General features: G+C 39.0%; 1 protein-coding gene across 5 annotated transcripts in view; it reads right to left on the bottom strand.

Moving 5' to 3' along the window:
- TASP1 (taspase 1) overlaps nucleotides 1-26573 on the bottom strand; it is a 307406-nt gene that overhangs the window by 35509 nt on the left and 245324 nt on the right. For all 5 annotated transcript variants that reach the window (XR_005026207.2, XM_036892166.2, XM_036892168.2 and 2 more), the window contains one exon: nucleotides 13930-14040. Coding sequence is in view for 4 of the 5 variants with exons in the window: in XM_036892166.2 (XP_036748061.1) it covers nucleotides 13930-14040 (111 nt within the window). In the remaining variant the exon portion in view is untranslated. The remainder of the gene's footprint in view (nucleotides 1-13929; nucleotides 14041-26573) is intronic.

Raw genomic sequence — 26573 nt, 5'->3', positions numbered from 1 at the left:
AGTAAAAAGATACAAAAGGAAAAATTCACAAACATACAGATACATACGATACTTTGTCACTTTTAAGGACATACTCTCAAAATTTTAAGTTTCTTTAAAAAGCATTTTTTAAAGTTTTGATGTACTTCTCCAAGAAAAATTTTTAAAGTCCCTTATAATAAAACTGCATTGCGTAACACTAAACCCTCTGGGGCCCAGGCCATCCGTCTGTTTATATCTCCAAGCTAATTAAGCCTGAAGACAAGTGTTTGAGTTGAGACACAACTGTGGGATCAGTGATCCTAGACTCTGAAGGTTTTGCCAGACATGTGGGAAAGAAAGAAGCAGTAAGGAGCAGAACTGAGTTCCTCAGATACGTGGCTCATTCTTTCGTCATTAATTAGTTACCAAACCTGCCAACCTGCCCAGCAGACGCCCTATGAAGAGTGCAGGAAAAGAGTGTCACGCAAGGAAGCAAGTCCTCTTCACCAGATGTTTTTTCTTCCTCACACATCTGCTTTGAACTTCAAAAATCCTGAAGTCCAGAGCAAGGTCTGGGATATGCTAACTGCCTAATAGAGCAAAGGCACTTAAGTCTTACTGAATTTCCCTAGGGTAGGAACACAGCAACTGGATGTCAGTGCAGAGTCAAGGCATTTCTAAAATTGTAACTTTGTATTGCCCCAAATGCTAAGGCAGCAACTGCTCATGAATTAGCCAAGAAAAATACATGGAAAGAGAGTCAATCTAATCATGAAAGTGAAGGATAAGAACACTGCACTTTTTTTTTTTAAGACACAAGTTTGAGGACTTTAAACCTCAATTATTTTCTGAAAATGTAGCCAGATTTAAGAAATGGTAATACATAAAAATATTAGACTTATGAAACAGGATAAATTGAGTACACTGAGTGACTTCATTAGATAATTGTTTTTATATTGAAGGTTTTCAATAAAGTTTTCAGATGAGCCTTAGGAATTCTTAAAGAAAGCAACTCAGTGTCTAGAAATGCACTCTTCACTCTTTTCTTAACAAACCTTTATCACAAAAAAGGGTGTGTGTACCTTGTATTGACACAATTCAAATCGATATACAGTGTTCAGTTACTAGCTCAGGCTAGCTTGAGAAACTCAACAGGAATTGTTTACAAGTTAAATTATAGAAGGCTTTTGAAAACAAACCCTATTTTTATTTAAGTGTATATAATTTACAGATTATTTCTTGGTGGAAGGCTTCAGGGAAGCAAAAGGAGAAACACTGAGAATCTGTTATATGCCAGGCACTGTTTTTCATAATAGAACTCATAAAAGCCTGGATGGGGAGCCTGAGGCTCAGAGAAGGTAAATAACATGGCTTAGATAATTTTTGTAGCTGTACAAATTAGAATTCAAACTGGACTTTCAGATTCCAAAACTTGTAATCTTTCATTGTTCTATTACTCTGAAATTTATTCAGCTTGGAAAGAAGAGTTTGTAATTAATGTTATATATTAAAAGGATTAAGTTCCTTATAAACACCAAAGGACCACAAAACATCAAACACAAACACAACTCTTATACAACTCTTAAGGAAAGCTTTTAAAACTGTAACAAAACCCAGAAGCCATAAAAGACAAGATCAATACATTTGACTACATTAAAAAATCTTCTTTTGCCATGTGGGGATAAAAAGTCAAGAGATGAATGACAAACTAGGGAAAATATTTGCAGTTCATAGCATAGAAAAGGGACTAATTTCCCTAATATAAAGATCTGTTATAAATCAGTAGGAAAAATTCAAAAGGAAAAAGAGAAAACAAAATGGATATTAATAAAAAGGAATATGAATGGCTCTAAAACATGATAAGATGCTCTATATTTCTCATACTAAAAGAAATGCAAATGAAAACCCCAAGACACCATTTAATTATCAGGTTATCAGATAATTAAAAAGTATGAAACAACATTATGTTAGCTGGGGGTGGAGAAAAGTACACTCTTGTATAATGAAGGGAGTGTGGCCATTTGGCAATTCATCCTTGTAATTTGTGGTAACTGTGTTCTGTAAAGTCACCATGAATACTGAATTAGCAAATACTGAGCCACTGCTCCTAGGGGAAATACAGGGTTAATTATCACAAGCCTCTGGATACAACATTTTCCATCAATATGTAACCTTATTTTATGTGTGTTTCTGTTTAAACACATCTTATTTAATATATATTTCTTATAAATAATTAATTATATGCAGTCTGTTTTTATAATAAAACATTAGTCAAGAAGAGTTTAACATTTTCCTGACCCTAGATAACCTGCCCATGAATTTGACTTTCAGCCCCACAATGCTGTCCCCTGTGCTCTTTTGATTGGTTGTTATCTCATAAGTCCACAAGTTTAGCTATTTCTTCAGCTTTTCTATGGCTTCATTATACACTGTAGATGTTTCTTTAGCCACTTCCCTACACACAGAGCAGTAAAAGTTCCTCTTCCATTTTCTGGATGTGCTGTATTATTGATTCATTAACTCTGAACTCATGGCCCACAATATTGTAACTATGGCCTGAATGAAACTTACCCAACACGCCCATTTTCTCTACAAGACACCACGACCTCCTTGCACTCAGGAACTCTAGACAGCACTTCAGCACTGTGCTGAGGGGCCATTTGAAACACTGAAATCATCACCAAAAGGCACCAAAATGTGAAAAATGAGGCACTTAACACACCACAAAATGAACAATGGCGAAAAAAAAAATGAACAATGGCTTACGTTCGGAGAGCTGAGACAAGAAAGCACAGCATCACCTTGCTCACTTCAACTGGGAATGTGCATGTCAGGCAACTCAGCTTCCTTACCACTCAGAGGCACATGCCTGCAGATGAATGACTGCAAAGGCGCCGGGAGGACTGGTTTTGAGATTACAAATAAAAATGAACAAATTTGGAAGCTGCAAATAATGAGGAATGACGTGCCCTTTGACCTAGTAATTGTGCTTCTACATATTTATTCTACAGGTATGACTTCTTATGTGTGAAATAACATCTTCACAAAGATATTCATTGAAGTAGTTTTAATTAGGAAGAAACTGGAAATAGCTTAATGCCTTCTGATGGAAGTATATATGAAAAACTACAGTACTCTATTCAGTGGAATACTACACAACAATTAAAAACAAGGGAGGAAGCCGCACTTAGGTGATATGCCATCATCTACACTGTCTTCAAACTTTTTGACCAGGAACGACAGTGAAACAAAATTTAAAAGACCCATGCATTGTCACTTGGTACACACATTTCTTTATAAATGAAATTTCACAAAGTAATACCCTTCTACTTGTAATGCACTCGTTTATTCTGTTGGGTTCTTTATATTCTGTGCATTGCATTTAAAAGATTCTGCTTGTGACTCACTAAATTGACTTTAGACCTTATTAATATGACATGCTTCAGGTTGAAAAAACACTGATTTACAAGATAATATAGTTTATCTAAAATAAAAGGCAAAGTAGAGAATGATATATAGAGATGGTGCTGCCATTTTTGTGAAAGAAAATAAAAGGGCACCATGGATGAACATATTTGTAAATACAAGCTCTCTGGAAGAGTCCCTTAGGAATTGGCAACAGCAGTGGCTACTGTAGAAAGAACTGGCTGATCAGGAGAACTGAGTGGAGGGCAACCTATTTTCCACCATATATCCCTTCTTCAGACTTTTGAATTTTGTCCTGTTTTATTTATTTCCTATTTTTTTAATGTCCTTAGGAATCTCAATTGCCCTGTCGATCTATATTACCTATGAAGAATTAATTTCTTTCTTGTTTAGACCATGACATTCAGAACTACTGCAATTTGATGTAAGGAGATGCTAGCATGTATTTTTTATTGTCCTTCATGAGAATCCTTTATTATGATGTGAAACTGACCTAATGTTTTGAAATTGTTTCGTGTCTTGTGACTACCTAAAGTACGACCAGATTTTATAAAGGGCCATGAATAACTGACATAAATTTATACTGGGCACATACATTTAGAGCAAAACCTGTTATGTTCAAAGTGCAGTCAAAACAAACAAAAGAAAAATTTATTTCCATTAGAAATTTTTAAGTGCCAAAATCATTTTGTTTTTAAAAATGAGTAAAAAACATTTATTTGTCTCAAGAGAAGTTTATCTCATAAAAAAAACTTTCAAAACTGTCTAATTAAGTCCTGATTCATCATTAAAACCCAGCAAAGAATAGTATAAAATTTGCTCAAATACAGAGAGGAAAAATTAATAGTTTAGTAAAAGAGTAGATTTCTCATCATCATGATGTCTAGAATTCTATAATCTGTCTCTTGATTTTAGGGACTACTAACTCTCAAATTGATTCATACACTAAAAACTGAAATTTATAGTAACGATATTAAAAATGACTAATAATACAGCAAGCTGGGTAGATGCTATATCATAGCACTGGGATTTTTCCATGTGTAATTACTACAGGAAATGTAATACTTAGAGGGAATAATTTAGAGGGAGTAATTTAGAGGGCCATAAACTCAAGCAACATACAAGGTAAATGAAAGGCCTAGAGAGAGTTGTCCGAGCCCATGAGGCTGCTGTGTGTAACAGTATTTGGTGTGGTCAAACTCAAGCTTATTTCTGCTTAGAGAAGCTCCTGGCCTTTGGGTAGTGACCATGTTCCTTTGGTAGTTCCTTAGGTATACCTCAACTCACTGATTTGAAAAGGCTTTTGTTTTTTAGAAAGCCAAAGCCCAGGGATTATGAGGCTGCTGGAAATGTCCAAACCATCAAATAATCTCAATCAGAAAATAATAAAAACACCCAAATCATGCTAACATAGATTCCTGAATGGGTTTAACACATGAAAGATGGACACAGGCACTTGGTAGGATTCTTCTTCACCAAGTGACTTTACAACACATCACATCACACAAGCACGATGTGAAAAAAGGTTAACACTACTGATCCCATTCCAGTATCTGAGAATGGGTCAGATGGGAGTGGGCTGTACATATGCTCCTCAGGAATGACAGGTTAATGGCATTACAGGAACACTTGGAATGGATTTGTACATAATCTTAAGAGGCCAGCTTTCCAGACAAGTCACATTTAATATTTTCTAACAAATAAACCAACCTATTGTTATAATGCCCAAGAGTGGTTCTACTTCAGTCCTAGTATCCCTCCACTACATGAGACAGCTGTTAGCCCCATGTCAACACTTTGACTACTGGTAGCATTTAAATTGCCACCTTCACCAGTTAATATTAGAGCTATAAGTTACCCCTTGCATGATGCTCTGCCCCAAGATACCTCTTTCTCTTTCAAAACGATTCACATGTCATCCTGTTTAAATTAAGTCAAACAAGTTTCCTTCCCGGGTTGCAAGTTTTTTTCTATCCAAATGCATTCTCTTCTGACCAGAGAGAAGTCTTCAGCCACTCTTTGAAAAAAAATGTTGTTCTCCAATTGTTAACGACCCCCAGCTGCACTGGCTCCCACACCCATTTAAAAACTCTCTGCCTGGCTTCATATCCAGACTTTCTTGCAAGGAAAACAGAGTCCTAAAATCAGAACCGTCTTGGGCTGGGCAGTTGCCAAGTCAGCTGCCACTCAGCCTTAGGTCGAATGGCTTGCCCTGGGACATTCTGCACGCTGTTTAAGTTGCTCCTTACTGAATAAAGATAAATTCATTTTTAAAATGGGAAGAATAAGGAACTATAAATAGAACAGACTCCTCTTATCTCTGCAGATCTTCCCCCCTGGTTATTAGGTTCTTTATAAGCCAGTAGAGAGTTCACACAAGGATGCTTTACTTTCTTCATGTGGAATCCCTAAGATTCATCTAATATATGTTCCCTTGTGGCCAAGAAGTAGCTTTGAGTTGGCGTGTTTCCCTGAAAAACCTTCACAACTGAACCAATGGGGGAAGGATGGGGCTGGAGTTCCACTGAACCTAGTTACACTAAGCCAGGAAGTAACTATTTTCTTTCCAAAGCCCACTCCCATTTGTTTGAGACTCAAGAAGGATGCTGACTGAAAAGAAGAGTGAGATGTGGGTCAACCAGTAACACAAGCTCCGAAGGACTTTTCAATTCTCTTCCTGTTTTATCATTTTATTGTTTTAGAAACTGATGGAAATATGGGCCACTGACTGGGACTTGGAAATTTTCTGCTGAACAGAAAAGCATTCAGTGAAACAAGTTTTACTGAAATACGATTTCATTCATTCAACAAAACTTTTTAGGATTTATTTCATGCTAGGGTGATCTCTATTACCCTTTGAGCAGATGAGATTGACTATAAAACTTGTCAAAATGTTTTTCTGAGAGTTTTAGAACCATGGTAATACGATTACATAATCACTAGAATTCTATGAATAAGTTTTGTATTCTTTTTTTCAGATGGAAAACTTCATGGTGAAAAAAATACTACAAGGTTAGATTATAGTTAGAACTAGTCTTCTCATGATGGAGAAGAAAATTACAGATGAAAAACTATTTCCCATTTCTAAAAAGTACATGAATGATATTTAAGGGAAGCAAAGTTCTATTATAAAACAAAGCAGATTACAGCAACTTATAATCAACATCTTTGTGTTTTAAAGACTAACTCTGAAAAATATAAATCTCAGAACACCACTTCAAGAAGTTAATGCAACTCAATTGCTGAAAGTTTAAATGTCATGTCTGCCTTATTCACTTTGCATCTAAGAATAATTATTTAATTTGCTTCTTTCCATCTGATCCTTAAATAAGAACCAAAATGGCAGCCTATCTCCTAAGACTATAGTGAAGATAATATAATTCCAAAGCATTCCAGAGGCACTAAAGAAATAAGCTTCCAGCCATGACACTGGACTCTCTTCTACAACAAAGTTTTAGCTATATTTTTAAGACAAGTTATTAACATCAGATGAACATCCATAAGTACCTCTTTTCCCACTACCAGCCTAATAGCTAATTTGCCTTCTCTTTGAGGGTTATTTTTATGATTGTGTGAGCCCATCACAATGTCTAGTCGTGAGTGCTCAGGGTGGCATGTGCCATGAAATGGAAATAAGTGATATTGCTGGGGCCCCAAGAATAAAGCTCCTTTGAAGTGCATATGTTTATAAATGCCCGCCAAATTTTTAATGCCAGTAAAACCATAACACAGTTTGGAATTTTAACTTAGAGTAAAATGACTTTTTATCTTTTTAATGTTCCAGGAAGCATCAATTCAATCTAACATTTTTTATTTGTAAACCATAGCATGTTTTGGTAACAGTGACAAAAAGAGTACTCAATAAATAACTTCACATTTTCTGAAAAGAGGTGGGAACCACACCACACTTAAGTTCTAACTGGCAACTGAAGAACAGTTTGATTTGATAGAGCTAAGTCTGAAATGATAAAGGGACTCATTATCCTCTCAAGAATTATATAAGAAATTGCAAAAATTCTTACAGAAAAGATCCATGACATACGTTTTATATAAAATTCAGACAGGTCCACAAGGCAAGCTTCAAAGATATGAGTAATGAGCAATTTCTTAAGGTAGGAGGCACAGGCGTTTATTTTATTGTTATCCTTTATAACTTACAAATTTATTACATTCTTCTTTTAAAAATATATGAAACATTTTATAATAAAGATGAAAAAACAAGGAAAAAGGGGTAGTAGCTGAACAATTATAAGCAATACAATGTACAAAACTTAATTACTGGCATAATGAACACAGAATAGCAAAGAACTTGAAATTGTTCTCTGAGTGAGGGTGACCTAACATTATATAATTATCACCATGCGTGTTCATCAGACAATCAGGATCTGACTGAACTGTGGGTCCTCAAATCTATTTGGGATGAAAGACACATACACAGGCTTGGCACAACGACTGCCAGCCAAACACAGAGCCTTTCTACTCCTAAGAGTCCCTATGCCTCCTATTCTGGATTTACTTAAGATTTGCCTTAAATATTTGGAGTCTGTTTCTCACTGATCCCCATACTCACTGCTTCCTACTAACTGCTCTAAGGCAGGCAGCTCTGTACTTCCCAGAGCCTGCCAGGCTTCCATCAGCACAGTGAAGCCAGATACAAGGAAGAAATGCATTCATATAGTGAGACTGGATTTTTATGCTATATATTTGTATTTATTCTAATTACTTGTATCAAATCACAAGCTTAAAATTGAAAAGAATGAAAAGAGCTCATATTTTTTCCACTGGAAGGCTTAATGTGCTTTTGTTTACACAATTATCAACCATACTACATACAGCAGCCTCAGTAAAGCACTTCTGTAGAGGCCTGAAAAGCACATGTAATTGTACTTTAGCAGGTAAAAATATATCGTTTTTTTTTCCCCCTCTAAAAGCAGAGAGAAATTAATCCTTTTCAGCTGTTTCATTCCAGAGACAAGCATTTGCTTTGCATTAAAGCAGTGACTTGTAGCCTGGGTTTTGCCAGCATCTCATGAACTGGGGGGTGGGAGGTGGAGGGATGGGTGTTGCAAACACATTCACATCCAAATTGTCCTTTTACAAGGCTGTTTGCGAGGCTGTCTTCTGCGATCCATTTAAACTGTCTCCAAATCTTCGTGCTCCCAAACACTCATCATTATCCAACATTTCCGAACCATACTGATTGTTTTTTTTTAAGAGCATGTGAGGATATTTTATGTGACATTGCCTTTTCCTGGAAGAGTGGCCAATTTCCTTTAAAATTTCTACTAAATAATCAATAAATAATTTGGGACTTCATTCACTGATCCAATAATTATCGAGAGCCTATTGTGGGTAGGGGTACAAAGTTGCATATATCACAGTCTTTGCCCTCAAATGATTCACAATCTGATGGTGTGATTCTCAGAGGCGGTAAAATTTCCTGCCACTTGGAAAGATATTTTAGACCCCTCTATCCTCCATGTGAGTCACTGGGGCTCAAAAACCTGTGATCTATTCCTTTCAAATAATTGCGTTCAGAAAAACAGTTAAGAAGTGTGGACCCAGAGGAAGGGCAGATGCTTTACTTGGCATATGTCTAGTATGTGTCATGGTGAGTGTTATAAGAGATGCCCATTTCAGGTTGCAACAAGAGCACAGGAACGAACAATCACCTGGGTGAAGGGCTCCCCAGTGAGTCAAGAAGATAACTATCTGTCCTGCGTCTTAAAGAAGGAATGTAATTGGCCCAGAGCATTCCAAGCACAAGAAATATTGGGGAAAAAACAGGACCTTTGGAAGACCAAGCATTTTGGAGTGGCCAGAACTCTGGCACTGGGGATGAGAAGAGGCAAAGAGGGAGTAGTTGAGAATGACACTGAAAGTGTGTCAGATCACGGGAGGACTTTCTCATTAAGTTAAGTAGTTCCCATCTATCTCTTAGGGAATGACCAGCATAGGCAGGAGTGTGTATGTGGTTCTCATTGAAAAATCAGAAGTAGGGAGTGATAGGAAGATAATCAGGCTTTGTTTTGATTTTAATATACAGAGAACATTATTCAACATTTAGCTTAGATACAGAGTAAACCATCACATATACTTATGTGGCTCTTGTTGTGACCACTACCTTCTGGTCCTGGGACTGGTGTGGCTCTCTAAGCCACAGTTAGGTCAGGTCCTCGTTTATGCCCTTTCCATTTCAGAGCAGTCTGCTTCTCTCCAGACGACCCCTGGGTGGGAGCCCACAGTTAGGTTCATGTGCCACCTACAGAAGTGTGATGGGAAGAGAAGCCTGGCAGCAGTATGGAGGTGGGAGACGAAGAGAGGTGGGGAGGCCAAGGAGACAGACTGCAAAAGAATGATTAGGGACTACAAAGGAGGAGGGCACTGATCACACTTGTTCCAGAAGATTCCAAAGGGGAGCACCAGGATCTACTAATGGAGACTGATGTCTGAGAGTCTGAGCTACCTGAAGATGTGGAGGAGCACTTTATCACTGCAGTTCTTCAGACACACTAGAGGTCCAGTTAGTAGTGAGAGGGTTTTCAAAGTTTATTAGTTATTTTTGCTGCATAAATTACCCCACAATGCAGTGGTTTTAAACAACAAACATTTGTTATCTCAGCTTCCATGGGTAAGGAGTTCAGGAATAGCACTGTTGGGTAGCTCCTGCTCAGGGCCCCTCCTGAGATTTTAGTGAAGATACTTGCCCAGGGCTGTGGTCACCTGAGGGCTCACTCAGAGCTCAGGCTACTAGCAGGAAGCCCCAGTGCCTTTCTGGCTGATGGAAGGAGGTCATGGTGTTTGGCCAGGAAGGCCCCTCTACAGTGCACTTGAGTGTCCTCATGACATGGCAGCTGGTCTTTTGCAGAGTGAGTGATCCAACAGAGAAAGCAAGGAGGCAGCCATAGTGCCTTTACTCACTAGCCTCAGAAGTCACACACTGTCACTCTGCCATATTCTTATGCAATGGAAGATAATCTCAAGGGAGAGGATTAAGCTCCACCTCATGCAAACAGTTTATAGACAAAGCACATGTAACAGCATCACACAAGAGGACTTGGAGAGTTCCTTCATATCTGAGCTTCTCCAACTCTATTCATAAATCAGTAAACAAAGGACAAACCTTCAAAGTGCCCTGTATTTGAGTGTATTCCTCACCCTTGAAGTGGCCCACTGGGACTCTTGTAACTGATGTACTTGTCAAGAGCACAGGCTCAGAGATGGCATTCTGGAAACTTCATACAGGGGCAATGGGGCTTGACTGAAACTACTTTTGTGGTGTAATGGAAACATGATTTTCAGAAGAGTGGACAAAGCAAAATCTGAAGTTAGAGAATGTTTTGATTATACTATTTCTGGGATAAAAAAGTGATGAAAAATATACAGCAGTTATATTTTTTGTTTTGTTTTGTTTTTTAATTTTGGGAATTGTTTTGTTTTATTTGGATGTATAGGAAAAGAAAGACTTCTGGGCTTTCCTGGTTACTAAGTTTTAAGGAGCCATGAGTTTATGAATCCATATTTTCATGAGAGTTTCAAAAGCAATAAACAAGAAGTCATTGTCCAAACATGAAGTAAATTAAGTTGTGGCCTGATTTTGAGCAATTGGTACAACACAGAAGAATCTGCCTAAGCCTGATGTTGGAAATATTCTCCTTTTATAGGCAGGGGGTTTTGACAGACACTTCTATTCTTATGGGTTTAATCCTCCACTCCTGAGATACACAGTGAATAATATTCACACAATCTGGATACTGTCAATGCTGGCTACTCACATTGTCACTGTTTAGAATCAACCTCTAATGAAAGTATAGAGGACAAGTTAGCTACAGGACAGAATGCAAATGTTAATCATCATATCAACAATGATATGGTTGCCAGAGGTTGAGGTTAAGGGTTGAGAGTGAAGGAGGAAGAGAAAAGTAGAGCACATGTCAACTTTCCTAAACTTACAGAGTTAAAGGGCTGAGACATAATTAATAGAGATTGTATAAAGTTGGTGAATCAGGAAATAGTGTGTTAAAGTTGCAAAACAATTAAAATGTAAGATTTCAAGTTAGAGTTGAATTCCAACTAAAGTCAAGAGGAATGGGGAGTGGGAACTGGTGTGAGTGATGTTAAGTTTTTCCCCAAAAGGAGCGACAAGTTCCTGACTAATCAAGAAAGAGAAGCATGACCATATTCTATAGAGTGAAGGTGTTTCCCAAGGGAATAACCATAACCAGAGACCAGTGGCTCTGGGATCAGGGCAGCCAAGGTGGCTTTCACATCTCCTTTCCTATCCTTCTCTCCTATGTTTGCTTTCTTACCATATAATGAATGTACATACATTTTTTAAAGCAGAAAATGTGAAAATCTATGTAGTTGGTAGCATTTATAAATTGACTAGCCTATGTTCACCAGGTTTTAGTAAAACTTCACAAACATCAATCCCTCTAGTTAACTTTAACAAATGGCAAGATATCACTTATTTCAGAAATTGACCCTTAACATTTCATTCTTCTTTGTGAGACAGAGAGTAGGAATCAGTTTACAAATTACCACCTTGGTGATAAAAACTATTTAACATGAGCTAAATTTCTATGATTTATCCTTAAATATGTATTTCTATGCTACACCAATAAAAATGAAAGGACAACCAAAAAAAGTTGATTTTCAGGATGAATTCTAATCTGCAAGAGTCTGGGCTTAGTAAAGAACTGACATTGCATCCTAGGAACAGTCTATGAAGCAGTTTTTTAGTAACTGCTCCCTAAGTTCACCCCACCCCCAGTACCAATGGTTATTCTGAGTTTTTATGGAAGGCCCATGTACATCCTCTGCATATTTTAAAAGCAAACTCACTGCTACCTAACTGTGGAAGATATTCAAAGGATTCAACAATAATTATGACACCAAAGAAGCAAACACTTAATTTGCCTTGGTTTAACAAAAGACAGCCATTTAAAAATACATGTCTTGGGAGCACCCTGGGTACCAAATACAGTGGATGGAAATAAAAATAGAGTATGGCAAGAAAAATGATGAGATCAGTTGTCAAAGAGTCTAGGTGGAGGAAGAGGCCTTTTATATAAAAGTGCATTTTTTTTCCACTGAAGAATGAGGGGAGAGATTTTATAAAAGCTCTTTGGAAAGAGAAAAAGAGCTTATAGATCTTGGAATTTTTTACAAAACATCCTTTTTACACTCACAAGAAATGTTCTTTTTCTATTTTATAGACTCAGAACTTCAGGGTATGAAGGAACTTGTATTACAGCAATTCACAACAATCATACAATATAGATCAGGCACCACCCACAATTTCTGTAAAGAAATTAATACAAACAATTGAACTACCACAGCTTCTGCAATGGCCAATAGGGCTTATATAAAAATGCTTACAGGACAATGGATATATACAGTGGTATATCCATAAAATAGAATACTATACAGCAATGAATAAGGACAAACTACTGCCATATATAACATGGATGAATCTAATAGGCTTAATGTTGACTGAAGGCATCAGACACAAATACTATGTATTCTATGATTCCTTTTATATGAAATATAAACCCAGCAAAACTAATCATATTAGAAGGAAACATAGTTTTTACCGTTGGAGAGGATAGGATTTAAACGGGTTACCAGGGGGCTTTTGAGGCTCTATTTTTTTAGCTGGGTGTTAGTTACATCAATGGGTTCAGTTTATAATAATTTGTCAAGTGGTAGCAGTTATGATTTCTGCATTTTTCTGAATGTATACACACTTCAATTAAAAATTCAATTAAAAAGATAACACATACAGCCTCCTCCTAGTTTTTGTGGCACCTTTATGCAGATTTTTATAAAATGCCCCTTCTGAATGAGTAAATTAGAAAAGGGCATCCCATGGGCACAGGCAGCCCCACAAGTTTGTGCTTTGGCAAATGCAGGGAAGGCTGGGTTTCATTCCCAATGGTGTGCTTGGCTAGACACAAAACCACATATCTGGACAGACATCTGCAAATCTGCAAAATGCTATTTGACCCTCACCACAGCCCTGGGAGCCAGCAGGGCAGACATCCTTACTTTACAGATGAGGAAGTAGCACAGAACAGTTCAGACTCATGCCCAAGGGCATCATAGCTAATGAGCGATGGAGCCAGGATGGACTTGTAGACCAGTAGCTTTTCATATGGCTCTGATTCCTTTTTGGGACAGGTAACAGGAAGAAGCTTCTTCCTGGGTTAGTGGATGTTGTTGTAGGTCATTTCAAATGCTATGTGGAATAAGGCAGGGGATAAATACATGGTTCAGTGTTCTTAGTACTGGGCTTTAGAAAAGGTCCTAGGTTCTGAGCTCACTTGAAAAATACGATCTAAGCATATATTTAAATTAATATTCATTTTTTACATGTTTACATATGTAAAAAAAATTAGTAAAAGAGAGATGCTTAGATATCAGTTGAACATTCTGGCCCTCCCATGGCTTATAGTTATTGACCTAAGGACGTAAGTCTTTACATGTCTTAAAAAAATGAAAGAGAAAAACACACACATATACTGTGTATGCCCAACTTACCTAGAAGTGTCTGCTTATTTTGTGAGGAGTCAGACTCTGCAGGACACCTGCAAGATCGGAGAACAATCACTCCGCCCAGTACCCCATCTTCACTGGCCAGGAAAGGTGAACCTAGGCAGAAATGACCTGTGGTTATTTCTCAGTGAATTTTACTCATTTCATTTTCAATTTTCATTTGATTACTAGAACAAAATGTGGTCTGAATCAGATCCTGAAAGATGCCCATATTCCAACAATCAACATTGTTCATACCTTCTATAGGCCTGATAGTCCCAACAGAGGCCATCTGGCAAAGACTGTGCCAGATGCTGCCAAGGAGACTTGGGTGGGGGTGATGTGCATTACTGTATTCAGAATGGGACTGGAAACTCTACGTGATTAAAGGACCAAAACACAAATACAGGTGAAAATGCTCAGCAACTCCCTTTGATCAATTCTAGGGATCACTTCCCAGGCTCTCCCTGCCGTCAAGGGCACACCACCAAAAGCTTTGATTTACTACCTTAAATTCAGTTTTAAACAATAAGCCACAAACTTCATTACAAACATTTAAAAATGCTCCTGATGGTTTACACAAATAAGGGCTAAACTGTATTTCTACTATGAGAGTTTGGCGGTTAGAAATGACGGGGCCTCTTTGAGATTTCACACACTGAACCATTGTGAGCATTTCAAGAACACTACATTTTAAAACTCCTCATTTTTCCTCCCCAAGGACAACTTCTTTGAACATCTGGCATAGCAAGTGAGCACGTGGAGAACAAATGCAAAATTAACCCAAGCACTATCAAAGAAAGTAGTAAAAATAAAAACCAACCAAATTGGATTTGGGGGGAGCTTCTGGTTAAACTCACTAGATTAAACACATATATTTATCTCAACTACTTCCCCAAATCCCAGTAAACTGAGAGGAAAGGAAGAAAAAGGCACAGCCCAATAAGGACAAAGAGAAAGGCAGACAAGAAAAAAACTGGCCCTTTAGAAAATGGCAAGAAGATAGACAAGCAGTCATTCACCTAGCAGACCTGTGAAAGCTGAACCCTAAGTTCCCATGGGGTGGGGGAAAAGGTTTGGAGTTGGGGAGCACCTCTAAGAAATCACCCAGTTTTGTCATGAAACCCAAAAAAGGTAAGTAATTTGAGGCTTTAAATTCCTCTGGAGGCAAGGAGTGCAGGGTGGGGCTTAAATGAAGGCAGTGAGTTGGTTCAGTGTCCAAAAGGATCCTCTACACCAGTGATCAGTAAACTGTGACCTCTCTGGTCTGCATCCTGCTTTTTGTACTGTCTGCAAGTAACAATGCATGTTAAAGGGTTATTTAAAAAAGAAAAGAAGAACCGGGAGCCAAGATGGCAGTGTGAGTAGAGCAGCAGCAATCTCCTCCCAAAACCATATATATTTTTGAAAATTCAGCAAACACAATTATCCCTAAAAGAGAGACCGGAAGATACAGGACAACAGCCAGGCTACATCTACACCTGCAAGAACCCAGTGCCTAGTGAAGGGGGTAAGATACAAGCTGCGGCCCGGCAGGACCTGAGCACCCCTCACCCCAGCTCCCGGCAGGAGGAGAAGAGTCGGAGTGGGGAGGGAGAGGGAGCCCAGGACTGCTAAATAGCCAGCCCTAGCCATCCGTACCAGGAGCACAGACACACAGTGTGTGGGGTGCTGGATACTAGGGAAACGGGACAGTAAAACTTGTGAGTGGGTCCATGCAGCCGGCGCCCCTGGAACAAAGAAAAGTGAGTGCTTTTTGAAAGACTTAAAAGGGCAGGGCCCCCACAGCTGGACAGAAACGTCCTGGGACACTTAGACCAGCAGCTGGGAATCCCGGGGAACTCCAGGTGCCTTAACCCCCCTGGGCGGCAGCGCAGCTAGAAGGCCCCTCACAGAGATAAACAGCCTCCCGCCCGTTTTCCCTCCAACGATGCTCCGCCATAGTGGAGAAGCAGCCTGAGGCAGTAGGGAAGAGCTTCTCTCACAGTGGCCAGGCAAAAATTAGAAACCCCATCTGTGCGCAGCTGACCAGCACAAGCTGCTAGGAGTCACTGTTCTCCCAGGAGAGGAAGGCCACAACTAGCAAAAAGGGACATTCTCCCAGCCGACACATGCACCAGCTTCCCACAACTATCTCAATAGCCAGGAAAAGGCAGAAGAATTTGATACACACCAGACTAACCCAGACATCCTCCCCTGACAAGGAATCTGCGGAGATAGACCTAACCAATCTCCCTGAAAAAGAATTGAAAATAAAGGTCATAACTATGCTGATGGCATTGCAGAGAAATATGCACGAGCTAAGAGATAACGTCTAGAAGGAGATTACAGAAATGAAACAATCTCTGGAAGGACTTATAAGCAGAATAGATGAGATGCAAGAGGCCCTTGATGGAATACAAACCAGAGAACAGGAACACATAGAAGCTGACATAGAGATATAAAAGGATCTCCAGGAACGAATCAATATTAAGAGAACTGTGTGACCAATCCAAATGGAAAAATATTCGCATTATAGGGGTACCAGAAGAAGAAGAGGGAGAAAAAGAGATAGAAAGTGTATTTGAAGAAATAATTGCTGAAAACTTCCTCAAACTGGAGGAGGAAATAATCGTTCAGACCACGGAAGTGTACAGAACCCCCAACAGAAGGGAGCAAAGGAGGACAACACCAAGACACATAATAATTAAAACAGCAAAGATCAAGGGCAAGGACAGAGTTTAAACGCAGCTAGAGAGAGGAAAAAGGTCACCTACAAAGGAAAACCTATCAGGTTATCATAAGATTTCTCAGCAGAAACCTTACAGGCCAAAAGAGAATGGCATGATATATTTAATGCAATGAAGCAGAAGGGCCTTGAACCAAGAATACTGTATCCAGCACGATTATCATTTAAATATGAAGGAGGGATTAAACAATTCCCAGACAAGCAAAAGTCAAGGGAATTTGCCTCCCACAAACCACCTCTAAAGGGTATTTTAGAGGAACTGCTCTAGATGGAAGCACTCCTAAGGCTAAACAGACGTCACCAGAGAAAATAAAATCACAGCAAAGAAAGCAGACCAACCAAATACTAACTAAAGGCAAAAAATAAAATCAACTACCCACAAAAGCAGTTAAAGGAAACACAAAAGAGCACAGAATAAAACACCCAACAAATAAATAATGGAGGAGGAGAAATAAGAAGGGAGAGAAATAAAGAATCACCAGACAGTGTCTATAATAGCTCAATAAGTGAGTTAAGATAGGCAGAAAGATACTAAAGAAGCTAACCTTGAACCTTTGGTAACCATGAATCTAAAGCCTGCAATGGCAATAAGTACGTATCTTTCAATAATCACCCTAAATGTAAATGGAATGAATGCACCAATCAAAAGACACAGAGTAATAGAATGGATAAAAAAGCAAGACCCATCTATAAGCTGCTTACAAGAGACCCACGTCAAACCCAAAGACACGCACAGACTAAAAGTCAAGGGATGGAAAAAGATATTTCATGCAAACAACAGGGAGAAAAAAGCAGGTGTTGCAGTACTTGTATCAGACAAAGTAGACTTCAAAACAAAGAAAGTAACAAGAGATAAAGAAGGACATTACATAATGATAAAGGGCTCAGTCCAACAAGAGGATATAACCATTATAAATATATATATGCACCCAACACAGGAGCACCACCATATGTGAAACAAATAATAACAGAACTAAAGGAGGAAACAGAATGCAGTGCATTCATTTTAGGAGACTTCAACACACCACTCAATCCAAAGGATAGACCTACCAGACAGAAAATAACTAAGGACACAGAGGCACTGAACAACACACTAGAACAGATGGACCCAATAGACATCTATAGAACTCTACATCGAAAAGCAAGAGTATACACATTCTTCTCAAGTATACATGGAACATTTTCCAGAATAGACAATATACTAGGCCAAAAAAGAGCCTCAGTAAATTCAAAAAGATTGAAATCCTACCAACCAACTTTTCAGACCACAAAGGTATAAAACTAGAAATAAATTGTACAAAGAAAGCAAAAAGGCTCATAAACACATGGAGGCTTAACAACATGCTCCTAAATAATCAATGGATCAATGACCAAATTAAAATGGAGATACAGCAATATATGGAAATGAATGACAACAACAACATAAAGCACCAACTTCTGTGGGATGCAGCGAAAGCAGTCTTAAGAGGAAAGTACATAGCAATCCAGGCATATTTAAAGAAGGAAGAACAATCCCAAATGAATAGTCTAATGTCACAGTTATCGAAATTGGAAAAAGAAGAACAAATGAGGTGTAAAATCAGCAGAAGGAGGGACATAATAAAGATGAGAGAAGAAATAAATAAAATTGAGAAGAATAAAATAATAGAAAAAATCAATGAAATCAAAAGCTGGTTCTTTGAGAAAATAAACAAAATAGATAAACCTCTAGCCAGACTTATTAAGAGAAAAAGAGAATCAACACACATCAACAGAATCAGAAACGAGAAAGGAAAAATCGCAACGGACCCCACAGAAATACAAAGATTTATTAGAGAATACTATGAAAATCTATATGCTAGCAAGCTGGAAAACCTAGAAGAAATGGACAACTTCCTAGAAAAATACAACCTTCCAAGACTGACCAAGGAAGAAACACAAAAGTTAAACAAACCAATTACGAGCAAAGAAGTTGAAGTGGTAATCAAAAAAACTACCCAATAACAAAACCCCTGGGGCAGATGGATTTACCTCGGAATTTTATCAGACATACAGGGAAGACATAATACCCATTCTCCTTAACGTTTTCCAAAAAACAGAAGTGGAGGGAATACTCCCAAACTCATTCTATGAAGCCAACATCACCCTAGTACCAAAACCAGGCAAAGACCCCACAAAAAAAGAAAATTACAGACCAATATCCCTGATGAACGTAGATGCAAAAATACTCAACAAAATATTAGCAAACCAAATTCAAAAATACATCAAAAGGATCATGCACCATGACCAAGTGGGATTCATCCCAGGGATGCAAGGATTCAAAGCAATGCAACATTCGAAAATCCATCAACATCATCCACCACATCAACAAAAAGAAAGACAAAAGCCACATGATCATCTCCATAGATGCTGAAAAAGCATTCAACAAAATTCAACATCCATTCATGATAAAAACTCTCAGCAAAATGGGTATAGAGGGCAAGTATCTCAACATAATAAATGCTATATATGATAAGCCCACAGCCAACATCATACTGAACAGCCAGAAGCTGAAAGCTTTTCCTCTAAGATCGGGAAAAAGACAGGGATGCCCACCCTCCCCACTGTTATTCAACATAGCACTGGAGGCCCTAGCCATGGCAATTAGACAAAACAAAGAAATACAAGCAATCCAAATTGGTAAAGAAGAAGTTAAACTGTCACTATTTGGAGATGACACATGATACTGTACATAAAAAACCCTAAAGACTCCACCCCAAAACTACTAGAACTGATATCGGATTACAGCAAAGTTGCAAGATACAAAATTAACACACAAAAATCTGTGGCTTTCCCATACACTAACAATGAACTAATAGAAAGTGAAATCAGGAAAACAATTCCATTCACAATTCTCAAAAAGAATAAAATACCTAGGAATAAACCTAACCAAGGAAGTGAAAGACCTATACCCTGAAAACTATAAGACACTCTTAAGAGAAATTAAAGAGGACACTACCAAATGGAAACTCATCCCATGCTCTTGCCTAGGAAGAATTAATATTGTCAAAATGGCCATCCTGCCCAAAGCAATATACAGATTCGATGCAATCCCTATTAAATTACCAATAATATTCTTCAACGAACTGGAACAAATAGTTCAAAAATTCATACGGAAACACCAAAGACCCTGAATAGCCAAACCAATCCTGAGAAGGAAGAATAAAGTAGGGGGGATCTCGCTCCCCAACTTCAAGCTCTACTACAAAGCCACAGTAGTCAAGACAATATGGTACTGGCACAAGAACAGAGCCACAGACCAGTGGAACAGAATAGAGACTCCAGACATTAAAACAAACATATATGGTCAATTAATATTTGATAAAGGAGCCATGGACATACAATGGGGAAATTACAGTCTCTTCAACAGATGGTGCTGGCAAAACTGGACAGCTACATGTAAGAGAATGAAACTGGATCACTGTCTAACCCCATACACAAAAGTAAATTTGAAATGGATCAAAGACCTGAATGTAAGTCATGAAACCATAAAACTCCTAGAAAAAAATAGGCAAAAATCTCTTGGACATAAACATGAGCAACATCTTCATGAACATATCTCCCCGGGCAAGGGAAACAGAAGCAAAAATGAACAAGTCGGACTATATCAAGCTGAAAAGCTTCTGTACAGCAAAGGATACCATCAATAGAACAAAAAGTACCCTACAGTATGGGAGAATATATTCATAAATGACAGATCTGATAAAGGGTTGACATCTAAAATATATAAAGAGCTCATGCACCTCACCAAACAAAAAGAAAATAATCCAATTAAAAAATGGGCAGAGGAGCTGAACAGACACTTCTCCAAAGAAGAAATTCAGATGGCCAACAGACATATGAAAAGGTGCTCCACATCATTAGTATTTATGAAATGCAAATTAAAACCACAATGAGATATCACCTCACACCAGTAAGGATTGCCACCATCCAAAAGACAAACAACAACACATGTTGGCTAGGTTGTGGAGAAAGGGGAACCCCCCCCACTGATGGTGGGAATGTAAATTAGTTCAACCATTGTGGAAAGCAGTATGGAGGTTCCTCAAAAAACTCAAAATAGAAATACCATTTGACCCAGGTATTCCACTTCTAGGAATTTACCCTAAGAATGCAGCAGCCCAGTTTGAAAAAGACAGATGCACCCCTATGTTTATTGCAGCACTATTTACAAGAGCCAAGAAATGGAAGCAACCTAAGTGTCTATCCATAGATGAATGGATAAAGAAGATGTGGTTACATATACACAATGGAATATTATTCAGCCATAAGAAGAAAGCAAATCCTACCATTTGCAACAACATGGATGGAGCTAGAGGGTATTATGCTCAGTGAAATAAGCCAGGCGGAGAAAGACAAATACCAAATGATTTCACTCATCTGTGGAGCATAAGAACAAAGGAAAAACTGAAGGAGCAAAACAGCAGCAGACCCACAGAACCCAAGAAGGGACTAGCGGTTTCCAAGGGGAAAGGGACTGGAAGGGACTAGCGGTTTCCAAGGGGAAAGGGACTGGGGAGGATGGGTGGGAAGGCAGGGATAAGGGAGGGGAAAAAGAAAGGGGGTATTATGATTAACATGTATAATTAGCATGTGGGGGGGCATGGGGAGGGCTGTGCAACACAGTGAGGACAGTAGTGATTCTACAGCACCTTACTACGCTGATGGACAGTGACTATAATGGGGTGTGTGTGGGTAACTTGCTGAACGGGGAAGCCTAGTAAACAATGTTCTTCATGTAATTGTAGATTAATGATAACAAAATTAAAAAAAAAAGAAAAGGAGGTAGAAGAGGAAAAATATGTAATAGAGCTACGATGTAGCCTACAAAGTCTAAAATTTTTACTTTCTGGCTCTTGACAGAAAAAGTTTACCAACCCCTGACCTACAGCCCCATATTTCTGCCCAGTGAGGAAGCTTCCCCTCCCTAACCTAGAAGCCTGGAAATTTACTCTCTAGAGATGCTGAATCAGAGGGACTTGAAATTTAGAGACATCAGGCTTAGCACAGAGCAGGAGGCTCCACAGTGAAAACTGGGGGCTGAAGTGGAAGTCTTTATGCAAAATAGTGAATAACCATCCCCTGTCACCCACAGGCTCCCAGGGTACAAAAGCTCATATCCTCCAAGCAAGAGACTAGATAATTCCTTTCCAGCCACACCCAGCCAACTCAAGAAGGAAAGCCTACTTGAGGGAGCCTAAAAAAACTCAGCTTGTTCTTGCCTTATGGTAAGGGCTTCCAGTCGACAAATATGACTCAGACACAGAAAGTTTTTAGTTCAGCTTCTTGGTACTTAACGTTTAGAGAATACAGACAAACTAGGATCACTAGTTGCTTCACTTAGGCCCCTAGGAAAGACAGACATCAAAACAAGCAAAGAACTAACAGGAAATATAGGCAAATGCATTGAAGGAAAGAATAAAAGAAAACAAAAAGAAAGTTAGAAAAGACAGAGACAAAAAATGAGGGCAGAAAAAATCAGAATAGGAAAGAAGGTCCAATATCTAAATAACAGGAGTTTCAAAAAGAAAATAGAAGAAACAAAATTTCAAAGAGATAATTCAAAAACATTTCCAAGAATTAAAGGTGAGTGCTCAGCCTGAAAGGCTCATTAACCTTCTACCACAACTCAAGAAAAAAGCAGTGCAATGAAGATACATAACTGAGAATTATCAAAATATTGAAGAAAGTCTTAAAACTTCCAAAGGGGAAAAAAGATCACATAGGAACCAAGGGGATCATAATGGCATTAGATTTCTCAACACCGCACTGGAAACTAGAAGATTAGGAGGCCCTGTCTTCAAAATGCTGAGGTAAAGTTATTTCTAACCTCAAATTCTACACTTAGCCAAATGTTAATCAAATGTGCAAATAGAATAAAACCCTATAAAGTCTCTAATAATGTAGCTCTGAGGCACTCTCTGTCAGAAAGCTGCAGGATGACTATTCCTTGGAAAACTGAAGAAGTAAAGTAAATAATTAGAAAGAAAATAAGATCTGGAAACAGGGAATCTAAAACAAGAGAATACAAAGGGATCCCTAAGTGACACACAGCTGTGCAGCAGGCCAGGCAAACCAACAGTCCAAACCAGAGCAGGAAGCCAGAGGAGGCCAGAAGGGTATTTCTGAAGGGAAAAAAATTAAACTTACAGAATACACGTTGGATTTGAAATTATTGATACAAAATGTTTCAGATTTTTTTAGGTAAGTTTGAGAATGACAGAGTGATTGGTATAAAAAACCAAACCACAACAAAAGAAAAAAAGAACTAAAAAAAATGTGGCAAATATTAACTGCAGAAAAAAATTAGAATGTATATAGAGAGGAAATAGAATCAAAGCATACTATGTTGCTCAGATGTCAACAACTGGAGTCAAAAATATAAATTCACAATCTGATAAGCTAAAAAATAGGGACATAATACATTGCGAGGAGGAAAGGCCTAAGCAGGTATGTATAGCTGTGCTGTTGGAAGTATAAGGGAATTAAATCCTTGCCTTCCCTGGTGTGAGACTAACAATACCTAAATTTGTTACCTAAGTCATACTGAAAATTGAAAACGGAAGAAATAGAACAAGGATGTTTTGCTGAATGTATTACAGAGTTCAGTGCTAGAAGACAGCTATCAGGGTTAGAAGTAGTAGCGTCAGGGGAGAGGAAACTGAGGGGGAGCTGGAGTTGGGACAGGGAACCACTTGTTTTCATAAGCCTGGGGGTATTGTTGTCTCTTTAAACCACATACAAGCATTGTCTTGCAAAGAAAAACAACACAAATTTTAACTGCAAATAGAGTAAACGTTTTTAATCCTCGGCATTTTATAGTAGGGGGAAGGAGATAGGGAATTCACAGTCAACTACCCTGCATCAGGTCCTGGTTCCACACTTTCATGTTTGGTGGTCTAATTTTAAGAACCACCCTACCAACAGGTATTTTTATCGCTTTATAGATGAAGAACCTGAGATTTGGAGAGGTTCAATGACTTGCCACAGCCCTGCCACAGTGGAGGAGGGAGTGAGGCTCCCCCAGGTCTCCCTGAGCCCATGGTTCTTGCTTGCTTTGCAGCAGTGCCTCACAGGAATGCGAAACTCTGGATAAGCCCACATTCCACCTGCTGATGGACAGCTCCACCCCGTCAGCACTCAAATTCTTGGCACCTTTAGAACTGTTCTTTTCCCCACCAAATCTGGGAACATTTCCTGGGTTCCTTTTAGGTCATGCAAGTTCAAACTTCTCTCCCTTGTCCCTCTTCAATGACTCAGTGCTTCAAACCATGTCAGATCTATCAGTTGTCCTTGACTGTGCTCGTGCCCGCCTCTACCCTTCATTCCCACAGCAAGACCTTCATGTACACTCACTGTACTGAGAACACTGCTACAGGCTCCAGTCTGGCCTGCTGCTCTAGTCTTCAGATCTCTAATTAATTAATTCAACAAACAGGTACTATGTGCCAGGACTCTTCTAGTCACAGGGGACACGGCAGTGACCATAATAAAGTCCCTGCATTAGGTTGAGCAGGTTGGGGGACAAACAATAAACTCACAATCAATAAGGAGATCTGCCCAGTGAAAAGTAAGAGCTGTGAAGAAAATGAATACTGGTAAATGACAGAGGGTGTGACTGGAGCAGGTGCTGCTTTACATTGAGGGTCAGGACAGGCCTCTCTGGGTAAAGAGATAACCATGTGAAGATCTAGGGAAGTAACATTCCAGGCAGATGAACCAGCAAATGCGGAGACATTGAGATGAGAAAGAACTTGGGTGTTCAGGAAATACAAAGGAGGCTGGAGTGGCAACAGCCAAGTGGGAAGGGGGAAGAGGGAGTAGAACATGAGTTCAGAGAGAGGCGGGGCCAGGTCACGTAGGGTTACAGAAGGCCTGTGGGTACAGCAAGGGTTTAGCTTCTACTCCAAGTGTGATGAAAGGATGAAGGAAGGCTTTAACCAGGATGGCCGCAAATTTCCTGCACTTGGAAAAGGTTACCCTGCAGTAGAGAACAGGTTGGCAGGGCCACCATGGGAGCAGCAAGCGACTAGAGCAGCTGCAGTGGCAGCCCGATTAGGAGATGACAGCGGTGTGGGCAAGCCCCATGGCAATGCAAACTGTCAGCAGAGTTTCGGATGTAATCTCTAAGTAGAACCAACAGAGCTGCTCACAGAATGAGTATTGCAACGGGGTGGGGGTGGTGAGGATTGGAACTGGAGACATTGAGGTTTACTCTAACAAGAAAAATGCAGGTTTTAAATACTCAAAAAGAACAAAATAATGTACAGTGAAGTACTGGTCTGATTCCAGTCCCATTCCTTAGGGATAAGTACCATCAAGAGTTCCTTGTAGGACCATGTTATATAAACTCTTCTGTATCTGGCCTTTTAAATTCAATAATATGACCTGGAGACACTTCCCTATCAGCACACACAAATAGCTCATTACTTTTAACGATGAATATACTCTTGGACACAGATGCCATCACTTCTTTAACTAGTTCCCTAGCAATACATGTTTAGGTTGTTTCTAGTTGTTTTCTGCCATTACAAGTAATGCCACAATGTACATCTGGATACATTTACCTTTCATACATGTATGACTGTATCTACAGGATACATTTCTAAATGTAGCATTGATGAATCAGTTGGCATAGTCTTCTATTATTTATTATACCCACAACAGTGTTTGACAGTGTCCATTTCCCCATAAACTTACCAAAATAAGGTATTACCAAACTCATTGATTTTTACTAATCTGATACATAAAAAATATCTCTCTGTTATCTTGATTTATATTTAATTAAGAATAAAGTTAAATATCTATATATAGTTTGCAAGCCATTTGCATTTTGTTATCTGCGAGCTGCCTTCATATTTGTGTCACACACACCTGGTTGCCTACCCATTATCTGTTCTCCCTTCCTTACAGACAAACCTCTAATTTTCTTTGGAGCAGAAATGTGCCCAGCTTCCAAACTCCTTTGCAGCAAGCATGCCAAGAGGCAGAGTTTCCAGCAGAGCTTTAGTTAAAGGGCAAACCAACTACCACACATCCTATTGGCTACTGCAGTTTGCCTAGATACAGTGCTGGAGGTGGAACAGCCATCTCATGGCCATGAAGAACAAAGCCACCCACAAAAGACTGTCAAACTGGAGAGTCTAGGCTCCTGATGCACTGTGGAGTCACTGAGTCAGCTTTGGAATGCTTTTCAGACTTCTTGTATGAGAAATCCCTATAGCCAGGTTTTTGTTAAACCCCTATAGCGAGGTTTCTATCACATTAATCAAACACAATCCCAAACTGAAAATTTCCTTTATTAATTTCTCTACTAAATTCTTGTGGGGTTTTTTTCCTTACTAATTCACTAAACTCTTTATATGCAAAGGGAATGAGTCCTTAGTTACATGTGTTGTAAACATTTTCCTTAATTTTGTCATACATCTTTTGATTTTTTTTCAGTAATTAAAAATTGCCTTTTTTTTATTAAGGTATCATTGATATAGAATCTTACGCTCAGGTTTCACATGAGCAACATTGTGGTTATTACATTCCCCCCTATTATCAAGTCCCCACCACCCACCCCATTATAGTCACTGTCCATCAGTGTAATGAGATGCTTATAGAGTCACTACTTGCCTTCTTTGTCTACACTGCCTTCCCCGTGCCCCCCTACATTATGTGTGCTAATCATAATACCACTTAATCTCCTTCTCCCTCCCTTCCCACCCACCCTCCCCAGTCCCTTTCCCTTTGGAAACCGCTAGTCCCTTCTTGGGTTCTGTGGGTCTGCTGCTGTTTTGCTCCTTCAGTTTTTCCTTTGTTCTTATGCTCCACAGATGAGTGAAATCATTTGGTATTTGTCTTTCTCCGCCTGGCTTATTTCACTGAGCATAATACCCTCTAGCTCCATCCATGTTGT

The sequence above is a fragment of the Manis pentadactyla genome, chromosome 5 (genome assembly GCF_030020395.1).
Source record: "Manis pentadactyla isolate mManPen7 chromosome 5, mManPen7.hap1, whole genome shotgun sequence".
NCBI lineage: Eukaryota > Metazoa > Chordata > Mammalia > Pholidota > Manidae > Manis > Manis pentadactyla.
This window is presented reverse-complemented; position numbering and strand designations above follow the sequence as displayed.